This window comes from Carlito syrichta, unplaced genomic scaffold (assembly GCF_000164805.1).
Source record: "Carlito syrichta isolate Samal-C Ts95f unplaced genomic scaffold, Tarsius_syrichta-2.0.1 Scaffold115619, whole genome shotgun sequence".
Lineage (NCBI taxonomy): Eukaryota > Metazoa > Chordata > Mammalia > Primates > Tarsiidae > Carlito > Carlito syrichta.
The window spans coordinates 308,717-320,899 of NW_007059715.1; the positions used below are offsets into that span (position 1 = coordinate 308,717).

Consider the following 12,183-nt stretch of genomic DNA (forward strand, 5'->3'; position numbering starts at 1 on the left):
CTCTGTAACCCGGGCTGCAGTGCAGTGGCACACTGACAGCCACCACAACCTCGACCTGCCGGGCTCAGGCAATCCTTCTGACTCAGCCTTCCGAGTAGCTGGAACTACAGGCGTGAGCTACCACGCCTGGCTTACTTTTTGATTTATTGAAGTGTCACCAAATTTCCCAGGCTGGTCTCGAATCCCTGAGCTCAGGCAATCCTCTCACCTCGGCCTACCAAAGTGCTGGGATTATAGGCTTGAGCCACCGTGCCCGGCCAAGAGACAAGTGTCTTACCAGTTTGTGCTTCCTTCTCAAAATTGTATTTATTTAACTTTTTCAGGTGTCAGATGCACACCTGGAGATTTTATTTTTTTATTTTTTTGTGAGTTGGGGTCTCACTGTGTCACCCAAGCTGGAGTGCAGTGGTGTGCTCATGGTCACTGCAACTTCGACCTGCTGGGCTCAGGTGATCCTTCTGCCTCAGCCTTTCAAGTAGCTGGAACCACAGGCGTGCACCACCATGCCTGTCTAATTTTTTTATTTATTGTAGAGACAAGGTCTTGCCAAGTTGTCCAGGCTGGTCTTGAACCCTTAGGTTCAGGCAATCCTCTTGCCTTGGCCTCCCAAAGGGCTGGGATTATAGGTGTGAGCCACTGTACATAGCCTATCTCTCATTTTTTAAACATAAATGGAAGCATACTGTATTCTGTACACTTGTTTCATGAAACTATTTTACCATCTTGAGAACTTTTACAGGTTACATAATATGCTTAGTATAGATGTACCTTGGTTTATTTACACCATTACTGGTGATGAACATTTGGATGTTTCCAGTATTTTTTCTTAAAACAAGGTAGTGTATATGCCTTTGCCCACATTGATTGTTACTGAGTATATCCATGGTATCAGGATGTGCATATTTAAAATGATGCATGAAGCCCCTGGAGCTTTTTAGTGGCATTTTAGTGGTGTTTCCCAAAGTGTTGGCTGGGCCCTCAGGAGTCTGTGGTATGGGTTTTTGGGAGGACTGGACACTTCAAAAGAGGCATGAGATGTTAGAGACTTGCCCAGCAGGTGGCATCAGAACAAAACTGGTTGTGGACACTGAGTATGAATGACATATTAATATATTTAAAATGTAGAAACGCAACAGTAGCACCTTCTTTATACATAGATTGGGGATGTTAAAAAAGCCACTGATGCCTGGTTTCTCTTCTGCCTCCTCAGCCCCTATCATAAAAATAGATCAGTGCCATTTTGTTAGAATACCTAGCACAGATATATGACTTGAATGATCCTGATAAGCAGGGTCACATTTGAGACTTTCTAAGGGAAATGAAGACCCATCTGTAACACAAGAAACATACCTCTTTGTGATTTCTGTGATTTTCTTGTGAAGATATTGTTTTTTGTTTTTTGAGTTGGAGTCTCACTCCGTCGCCCAGACTAGAGTGCAGTGGCCACTCCCGGCCACCGCAGCCTTGACCTGCTGGGCTCCGGCGATCCTTCCGCCTCAGCCTTCCAAGTAGCTGGAACTACAGGCGCACGCTACCACGCCCGGCTAATATTTTTGATTATTGTAGAGACGAGGTCTCGCCAAGTTGCCCAGGCGGGTCTCGAACCCGCGGGCTCAGGCAATCCACTCACCTCGGCCTCCCAAAGGTGCAGGATTACAGGCCGAGCCACCGAGCCCGGCCAATATTCTGTTTTTAAAAGATTTTTCTAAGTATGTCTCTAATTAAAGCACTTTAACTTTGGTGATTGCAATTTGAGAAACCAATGTGCTTTCTTATTGAAAGGCCCTTGCACTGAAAGTGCTCTATCTTCCTCCCAAGATCTGGAGTTAAAGGAGAGATTTTTTTTTTTTTTTGAGTTGGAGTCTCACTCTGTCGCCCAGACTGGAGTGCAGTGACCGCTCCCGGCCACCGCAGCCTTGACCTGCTGGGCTCCGGTGGTCCTTCCGCCTCAGCCTTCCAAGTAGCCAGAATTACAGGCATGCGCTACCACGCCCGGCTGATTTTTTGATTTATTGTAGAGATGAGGTCTCACTGCCCAGGCAGGTGTTCAACTCGCGGGCTCAGGCAATCCACTCACCTCAGCCTCCCAAAGGCGTGGGATTACAGGCTGAGCCACTGAGCCAGGCAAAGGAGAGATTTTAAAACATACAATAATATTGTTTCATTAAATAAAGTTTCATTTACTCCTCACAGGCCCACTTTCAGGGAGATTTTACATATTGTGAAATAGACTCAGGAGCTTTCTATACACATCTTCATCCTGAAGACTTCCAGTCTTATTAGTAATTGGCTGTCCCATTCATCCAGCTTCTTTTAAAGTTAGAAACCTGGTAATCTTGCTTTGACATCCATCTCCCTTCCTCTCATTCCCTCACATCCAATTCTGCACCATAAGAGGTGTTTTTTTCTATCTCCTCCATTTCTTGAGAATCTGTTTACTTTTTTTCCATTTCTTTTGCCATCCCACCAGACCAAATGAACTGTTTCATTGTCTCATTTGCAGTATCCTTTAGTTTCCTCTGGTTAATCAATCCTTGTCACCCTGCCAATCCATTCTCCACATTTTTTTTTTTGAGTTGGAGTCTCACTCTGTTGCCCAGGTTGGAGTGCAGTGGCACGCTTATGGACACTCCAGCGTCGACCAGCTGGGCTCTGACGATACTTCCGCCTCAGCCTTCCAAGTAGCCAGAACTACAGGTGTGCGCTACCATGCCCAGCTAATTTTTTAAAAAAATGTATTGTAGAGACAAGATCTCACCAAGTTGCCAGGGGCTAGTCTTGAACCCGCAGGCTAGGATTACAGGCTGAGCAACCGAGCCGGCCCATATTTGGCTCTTTAGCCAACATGAACTCTAAATGTTCATTCTGATCATGCCATTCCTGACTCAAAACTCTCTAGTGCCTTCCCAATGCCCTTACAAGAAATTCCTCAAATGGCCTTTGTGGATCTGTGCCACTTGTCTCTCCTACCTCTTTTCCTATTGTTACAACCCTTTCCCCCTTTCTCCTTTCTAGACATACTGGTCTTTCTGTGCTGCAAACTGGCCAAGTCTCTTCCATTCTTCAGGGCCTGTGCACAAGTTCTTCCTTTGCCTTAGAATTCTTTCCTGGTCGGTACACTTTCTTGTCCCCTTACCACAAGCTAATGCCTTATTCTTTAGATCTTGTCGTCAACATCTCTTACCCAGGGAAAACGTTCCTGTTCAAACAAGTCTAGACTAGATCCCCCTTGTTATTCTTCTGTTTGTCCTTTTTAGCATTTACCACAATCCTAATGATACAGTTATGTCGCACATTCACATAGTACAAAATTCAAATTATATAGAAGATGCAGAGTAAAAAGTCTTTTCTTCCCTGTCCCCCTACTACTCATTTCTCCTCCTTGGAATAACCACTTTTAGCATTTTGATTTTTTTTTTTTGAGTTGGAGTCTCACTCTTATTGGCCAGGCTGGAGTGCAGTGGCATGCTCACAGCCCCTGCAGCCTCGACCTGCTGGGCTCAGGTGATCCTTCTACCTCTGCCTTCCATGTAACTGGAACTACAGATTTTTTTTTTTTTTTGGAGATAGGATTTTACTCTGTTGTCCAGGCTGGAGTGCAGTGGCATTATCTCAGCTCACCACAGCCTTGAACACCTGAGCTCAAGCGATCCTCCTGCCTTAGCTTCCCCAGTAGCTGGGACTGCATGCACAGCTAATGCACACCATGCCTGGCTAATTTTTTTTTTTCAATTTGGATAGACAGGGTTTCGCTTTGTTGTCCAGGCTGGTCTTAAACTCTGGGCTCAAGCAATCCTCTCGTCTCAGCCTCCCAAAGTGCTGGGATTACAAGCATGAGCCACCATGCCCAACCATCTTGGTTCAAAATTCAAATTATACAAAAGGTACAGAGTAAAAAGTCTTCTTTTTCCTGTCCCCCTGCTACTCATTTCTCTTCCTTAGAAGTAACCACTTTTAGCATGCTGAATATCCTTCCTGAAATATTTTCTAAGTATACAAGTACATAATATTCCTCTTTATTTTTTGCCTTCTCTTTTAACATAGGTATTATATGCATTTTTCTGCACTTTGTTTTGTTATTAACATATCTTGACAATTCTATATTAATATGTAAATAGTTGCCTCTTTCACATGCCGCTTAGTATGGACTTAACCATAATTTATGTAACCTCTGTTGCTGGGCATATAGGTTGCTTTCAGGCTTTTGGTAATTACAAATAATGCTGCACTGAATACCATTGTATGTAAAGTCATTTTCCACATCTATACCTATAGAATAAATTAGTAGAATTGAAATAATTGCGTTAAAGGTTATGTGCATTTTTAATTTTGGTAATTACTGCCAGTCTGCTCTCAATGAATTCGTATTCCCACTAGTGAATGCCTGTTTCCTCACAACTATGTCAGCGAAAATTGTTCTTTGCAATATAAGAGATGGAAAGTATCTCTTGACAACTTTATTTGCAGGTTCTTGCTTCCTTGCAAAGTTATATTTTCATGTTTAAGTGCCGCTTGTTATTTCTTAGTTGGTGAACTGTTTCTTTATAAACTTTGCGTATGTAACATTTAATGTCTGATTAACTCGCTACACTTCAAACTCGGTCCTTGAGGTGCAGGGACCCTGTATGTTTTGTTAATCTCATAGTTCCAGGCACTCCAATGAATGAGGCTCAAAAAAACGACTGGCTGAGGTCATGCAGGATTCAAGATCAAAACTCACGTCTGACCCCAAAGCCCACACGTTTCCCAGTGGAAACACTTCGCACTGGGAGCCAGATGGGTAACTGAAAACGCCAGAAGCATGTTGGGAAGTGAGGACCTTGGCAAAAAAGGCGAAAGCATGTTTATCCACAGCCGCTATCCAAATCTAATTTACTGCCTTGCAAGAATGCAGGCCCATTGTCGGCCCTTTATCCCGAGGCCGGATTTCTTGTGAAATCTTTCGATTTTTAAATATTTCCAATCAACAGACCGCGGCTCAAACGCAGCCCACCGGCAGCCACTTTACAAACTCTGACTTTAACAAGAGTAAGAGGCTAATGGGGTGAATACCTCGGCTGCACAGTGACAGTCAAGAAACGGGGAGGTCTGACTATAAGGCGAGAATAAGATTCTCTGTCCGAGGGTCCCGGAAGGAGGAATGAATTAGATGCACATTCGAGACAGAGGAGGGTTGGGCAAGGTGGTGGAGGACCGCGCCGCCATCCCAGGTGCGGTGGCCAATCCAGCCTGCGTGGCCGGAGGCTTCCCCAGCAGCATACAGACAACGGCGAGGGGCACGGGACATCCTGGGATGAAGGGAACTCTCCCAGATCCATGTCGTCGGCGAGTTGGACCCAAGATTCCTCGACTCCCCGAAGTCACGCTGCAATTTGTTTCCTTTCCTGCTCAGGCTCCTCCCCTTCCGCCACAGTCCTCCGACTTCCGTTTACCCCGTCGTCTGGGAAACGGCCGACTTCCGGCCGCGCAGCGGTGGGTGGAGCCAAGATGGCTGAGAAGACACTCGGGACGGTGAGCGCCGAGGTTCTGCGCGGTGTCCCGGCTTCCGGGCAGGGCAGGACAGAGCAGGGCAGCGAGGCAGGGCGGTGGGCGGCATCTGTCCCACGCGACCGCTTCTGGGGAGAAGCGAAGCCGAGTCCGAGTGGCTGGGGTGGGCGGGGCGACCAGATCCCGCTCCTGCTCTCGGGAGCTGGTGGCCTGGGGTCACCCAAGTGACTCCTCCGCGGCTCCGCCCTGTTCCCACTGGGCGGCGGTCCCTCTTGGGTGTGCTGGACGGACAGGGAACATTTTCCCTAGAAATGTTTCTTCTAGCCCCAGCGTTCTCTCGGGGTTGGGACTGGGATCACTGCCACTAATGTAGACGGGTTCTGTTAATCCCCGGGGATTAGGAGTTTAATACAGCGACAGCCCGGCAGCTTTAAGCCATTGGTGCCTTCTGCCAGCTGACAGAACAGCGCTTTCACCGTGGTGATTTTTTTTTTTTAATTTAAAAAATTTTTAGCCGGTCGCGGTCGCTCACGCCTGTCATCTCAGCACTTTGGGCGAGAGGATTGCCTGCGCATAGGGTTCGAGACCAACCTGGGCAACTTGGCGAGACCTCGTCTCTACAATAAATCAAGCAATTAGCTGGGCGTGGTGGTGTGCGCCTGTAGTTCCAGCTACTTGGAAGGCTGAGGCAGAAGGATCGCCTGAGCCCAGCAGGTCGAGGCTGTGTTGGCTGTCAGCCTGCCACTGCACTCCAGCCTGGGTGACAGAATGAGACTCCGAATTAAAAAAAAAATTATTTTAAAAGATGTGGGGGGCCGGGCTCGGTGGCTCAGTCTGTAATCCCGCGCCTTTGGGAAGCTGAGGTGAGTGGATTGCCTGAGCCCGCGGGTTTGAGACCCGCCTGGGCAGCGAGACCTCATCTCTACAATAAATCAAAAAATCAGTCGGGCGTGGTAGCGCATGCCTGTAATTCCGGCTACTCGGAAGGCTGAGGCGGAAGGATCGCCGGAGCCCAGCAGGTCGAGGCTGCGGTGGCCGGGAGCGGCCACTACACTCCAGTCTGGGCAACCGAGTGAGACTCCAACTCAAAAAAAAAAAAAAATATGTGGGGGTACAGTTCAGGGTTAGGTACATAAGTGGATATCGTACAGGTAAAGTTTGGGCCTCCCCTTGGTCCCTACTTCCTCTAGTTTGGGATCAGGTACCCTTATTGATGTTATGTGTTATTCTCCCCCCATCCCCGCAGTATCCCCCTACTGCCAATCCCTTTCTTACAGCATTGTGATAAACGGTCAGGGTCTGCTTATGAGTGAGATCATGTGGTACTCAGATCTTTGTTTCTGTGATACATCGCTGAGTATGATAGGCTTGCTAAATGCATCTAAGTTGCTGCGAAGTCCATCGTTTCTCCGTGGTGACTAAATTTGGAAATGTTGTTTTGGAATTCAGTCAAAGTCTCAGTTAGATGTTAACGCCACAGAACTGCTGATGCAGAGGAGCCCTGGTGAATTCCGGATGACCCAGGCATATTTCCATCATTGGATGCAATTTCTGTAAAGTCCCAGTCTGAAACGTTGTCGACGTTGCTTTAGTTACTAGGTTTCAAAGCACGTTCTAGCCAGGTATGGTGCCTCACGCCTTTCATTACAGCACTTTGGGAGGCGGAGAAGAGGGAATTGCCTGAGCCCAGCAGTTTGAGACCAGCCTGGGCAACTTGGCGAGACTTCAATAAATAAAAAAATTGACCTGGGATGGTGGCATGCGCCTGTAGTCTCAGCTGCTCTGGAGTCTGAGAGGGAAGGTTCATGTGAGCCCAGGAAGTCAGGCTGCAGTGAGCCCTGATCATGCCTCTGCACTCCAATCTGGGCAAACAGGGTGAGACTCCAAGTCAAAAAAAAAAGTATGTTCTGCCCTGTAGTTAGAATGATTTTAGTTATTCAAAATTTGTTATCAATAGCTACAATACGAAATAAAATAACAACCCAGACAATACAACAGCAGCCTTTGCCTGATTTACAACTTTGCTTTGGCTAAGAAGCAAAGTTGGTGTTATTGGACAGAAGCCTTTTGTTTGTTTTCTATTCTTTCATTTGCAGAGTAATCACCTTATTTTAGTCTGAAACTCTAAATACAGAGAAGGAAACACAAAACAAAGATTTTTGTTAATTAGGCATTAAAAAAAATTAAATAGCATGATTAATGTTACTGGGTTTTAGATACTAAAAATATATGAAAGAAAATACTCCATCTAAATAATCTTAAATGTAAGATGTGGGTAACATGACATTGCTATAAATATAGTTTATGTTCTAGTGTCCGTCGCCCGTATAGATTAGTGATTGTATGTTTTCTTTTGATTCAGGATCTCATTCTCATGCAACCTTTAAAATTAATCTTACTGCCATTAAAAATAAAGTTGATTTGGAGGGATTTCCATGGTGTACATTTAAATAAAGGGTAGATGTGGAGTGGGATATATTGTGTGATCTTAATTTTGTGACACAAAGGATGTGGATATATGGTATGGAAGAGAGAAAACTTGTTTTTTTTTTGAGTTGGTGTCTCACTCTGTCACCCAGGCGGGAGTGCAGTAGCACACTCACGGCCACCCGAGTGTCAACCTGCTGGGTTCTGGCAATCTTTCTGTCTCACCCTTCCAAGTAGCCGGAACTACAGTGCTTGCTACTGTGCCCGGCTCATTTTTTACTTATTGTAGAGACGAGGTCTCGCCAAGTTGCCTGGGCTGGTGTCAAACCCATGGGCTCAGGCAATCCACTTACCTCTGCCTCTCAAAGTGCTGAGATTACAGGCTGAGGCACTGAACCTGGCTGGCTTAGAGTTCTTTGTTATTGTTGTGCCAGGGTCTCACTCTGTCACCCAGGCTGGAGTGCAGTGGCATGATCAGGGCTCACTGCAGCCTTTACCTCCTAGACTCAGATGAATCTTCCCTCTCAACATCCCGAGTAGCGGGGACTACAGGCGTGTGCCACCATATCCAGCCAATTAAAAAATTTTTTTTGTAGAGACAAGATCTGGCCATTTTGCCCAGGCTGGTGTCAAACTCCTGGGCTCAAGTGATTCTCCTGTCTTGTCCTCTTTATGTACTAGGAATATAGGCGTAGCTACCACACCTGCTCTCCAATTTAGAGTTCTTAAAAAACAAACAAGCACGTAGCTCTGGTTTTCATGATTTGCTTGAAGGAGACCCCAACAAAATCTGAATTATTTTTTAGAGAGCGGGCCCTTTGTGGTATAGGCCTCCCTGCTTGGTGAGTGTTTTAGGAACCTATCAGCATCTGTGTACCAGCTAGGGTTGTTGTGAAAGACTGCATTTGGCTTCAGTGAATTTTTTTTGAAGATTCTTTCAATGTGTTTGCCTATTTCATGATGGGTGATTTATGAGCTCACATGCCCACACCACTCCTAGTGTTTAGCAGTTTGACCAAAAACAGCATGACTCCTGTTCCCCACCCTCCCTATTCACCCAACTCGCCCCGAATGACTTCTTTTGTGTTCCCTGATGAAAAAAGTCCTCAAAGGGAAATGTTTTGCTGATATTGAAGAGATGAAACAAAAGATGGCAGAAGCCCCACAAGGCATAAAAATGAATGAGTTCATAAACTAAGCAGTGGAAAAAGCATTTCGATAGGTGTATTGCATCAAACGAGTACTTTGAAGGTGACCTATGTTTAAACATCTAAGAGTAAATGCACAATTTTTATAAATAAATTCTGTTTTTTTGGTGTCCTTTCTCGTATTTATGAAATTTTTTTGTAATGCCTTATTCCCATTTGATGTATTTGTATAAGTACATGTCTTCCTGTTAAAGGATTAAATTGCTTAGAACAGAAACAAAAATTACTGCACTAGTTGATCCAGCTCAGATATAGTACCTAGCATGCATCAGGTGCTCCATGAATTTTTTTTTTTTGAGTCAAAGTCTCACTCTATCGTCCAGGATGGAGTGCAGTGGCATGCTCCTGGTCACTGCAGCCTTGACCTGCTGTGGATTCAGGCGATCTTTCTGCTTCAGCCTTCCAAGTAGCTGTAACCACGGGCATGTGCTACCATACCCGGCTAATTTTTTTGATTTTCTGTAGAGATGAGGTCTCGCCAAGTTGCTCAGACTGTTCTTGAACCCAGGGGCTCAGGCAATACTCTCGCCTCTGCCTCCAAAAGTGCTGGGATTATGGGCGTGAGCCACCGCACCCAATGAATATTTGTTAGATTAATAAATGACTGTAGAACTACATAAAAGTGAAGACAGAACAGAAAAAAAAGAATTTATTCTGTGTACATCCCAGCTATGAATGAGATTGAGTAGGCTAATAGAATTCTTTCCATCTCGGAATGGTCTGGAAAGCCTTGAGTAAAAGACTCTTCAAAAAATTATTTATGGCCAGACTCGGTGGCTCAGCCTGTAATCCCAGCACTTTGGGAGGCCAAGGCGAGTGGATTGCCTGAGCCGGCAGGTTTGAGATCAACCCAGGCAACTTGGCAAGACCTCGTCTCTACAATAAATCAAAAATTAGCCCGGCATGGTAGTGCGTGCCTGTAGTTCTAGCTACTTGGAAGGCCGAGGCAGAAGGATCGCTGGAGCCCAGCAGGTTGAGGCTGTGGTGGCCAGGAGTGTGCCACTGCACTACAGTCTGGGCGACAGAGTAAGACTCCAAGTCAAAAAAAAATTTATTTGGATTGGGATCTCACACTGTCATCAAGGCTGGAGTACAGTGACATGGTCATGGCTCACTGCAGCTTCCTGAGTAACTACCATGCCCTGCTAATTTTTTTTTTTTATTTTTTAGTTGGAGTCTCACTCTGTCGCCCAGACTGGAGTGCAGTGGCCGCTCCTGGCTACCGCAGCCTCTACCTGCTGGGCTCCGGCGATCCTTCCACCTCAACCTTCCAAGTAGCCGGAATTACAGGCATGCGCTACCACGCCCGGCTGATTTTTTGATTTATTGTAGAGATGAGGTCTCGCTGCCCAGGCGGGTCTTGAACCCGCAGACTCAGGCAATCCACCCACCTCAGCCTCCCAAAGGCATGGGATTGCAGGCTGAGCCACCGAGCCCGGTTCCTGCTAATTTTTAAAATTTTTGTAGAGATCTCACAAAACCAGGCTGGTCTTGACTCCAGGGTTCAAATGAACCTCCTTCCACCTCCCAAAGTGCTGGGATTACAGATGTGAACCACCATTGCTCAGCCTAAACAATTTTTAAAAATTTTAATTCTGCATTGTGCAGGAAGATGTTTGCTGACTTATGAAAATGCTTTTTGAGCCTTTCAGATTCTTAATATATTCCCCAAAGTTAAAAAATAATTCTAGTTAGATTAAAAAAAAGAGTTCTTTACCATTTAAAAAGCAGTTTTCTTGAAGTATGATACATGCACCATACAATTTAATCATTTTAAATGTATAATTTGATCAGTTTTAGAAAGTGTACATAGTTGCACAGCTGCCACCACAACCCACTGTTAGAGCATGTTTCTCGCTCCAAAAAGTTTCCTTGTGTCAGTGGAATTTCTGGGTTGTATGGTGTGTGTTTAGAAACAAAACCAAAAACCTTGCAGACTGTTTTCTAAAGTGACTGTATAACAATTTTATTTTTCCACAGGCAGTATATGAGGGTTTCAGTTTTTCCACATCATTGTCAACATTTGATATGTCAGTCTTTTTTGTTTTAGTCATTGTAGTGGATGTGTGGTGGTGGTATATTGTAGTTTTAATTTGTATTTTTCTAATGAATAATGATATTGAGGATCCTTTTATGTGCTTGTTTTTCATCTGTATCTCTTTGGTGAAATGTCTCTGTAAATTTTTTGTGCATTTTAAAATCAAGATTCCAGCCTGGGCCACATGGCAAGACCATGGGTAACACAGCAAGAGACTTAAAAAAAAAATTGAAAGAAAATCAAGTTCATAACATAGCCAAATTAGCAAATTATATATTCTCTTTTTATTTTGAGGGTAAAATTTTGATATTATGATATATATCATATCTCTATAAAAGTGGTTATTTATTTATTTATTTTTGAGTCTCACTGTTGCCCAGGCTGGAGTGCAGTGTGGCACGCTCACAGCCACAGCAACCTTGACCTGTTGGGCTCAGTTGGAACCACAGGTATGCACTACCATGCCCAGCTAATTTTTTGATTTATTGTAGATATGAGGGCTCACCAAGTTGCCCAGGCTGGTCTCGAACCCATGGGCTCAGGCAATCATCTCGCCTTGGCCTCCTAAAGTGCTGGGATTACAGGTGTGAAAAAGTAGAAAAATATTATAGGTATACTTTAGAGAATAATATAATAGAAACTTGTGTTCCTACCACAACAGTTTGAGAAATGGGTCATTAATAATCACATTGAAACTTCTTAAATGCCTTTCCCCTACTGCATCTTCCTTCTTTCACATCTGAAATAATTTCTTTAATTCTGTTAATTATATTTTTGCTTTTCATTATAATTTTGCCATTTAAATGTATATGTAGCTGGACTCAGTGGCTCAGCCTGTAATCCTGTGCCTTTGGGAGACTGAGGTGAGTGGATTGCCTGAGCCCGTGGGTTCAAGACCCGCCTGCGCAATTTGGCGAGACCTCATCTCTGCAATAAATAAAAAATTAGCCCGGCGTGGTAGCACACGCCTGTAGTTCCAGCTACTTGGAAGGTTGAGGCGGAAGGATTGCCGGAGCCCAGCAG

General features: G+C 44.9%; 1 protein-coding gene across 1 annotated transcript in view; it reads left to right on the forward strand.

The window, feature by feature from the left end:
* Nucleotides 1-5,444: 5,444 nt before the first annotated feature.
* The window catches only part of BBS4 (Bardet-Biedl syndrome 4), a 48,192-nt gene continuing 41,453 nt past the window's right edge, over nt 5,445-12,183 (forward strand). The window contains exon 1 of the mRNA XM_008072879.2: nt 5,445-5,511. Within this exon, the coding sequence (XP_008071070.1) occupies nt 5,488-5,511 (24 nt within the window). The 5' untranslated portion in view covers nt 5,445-5,487. The remainder of the gene's footprint in view (nt 5,512-12,183) is intronic.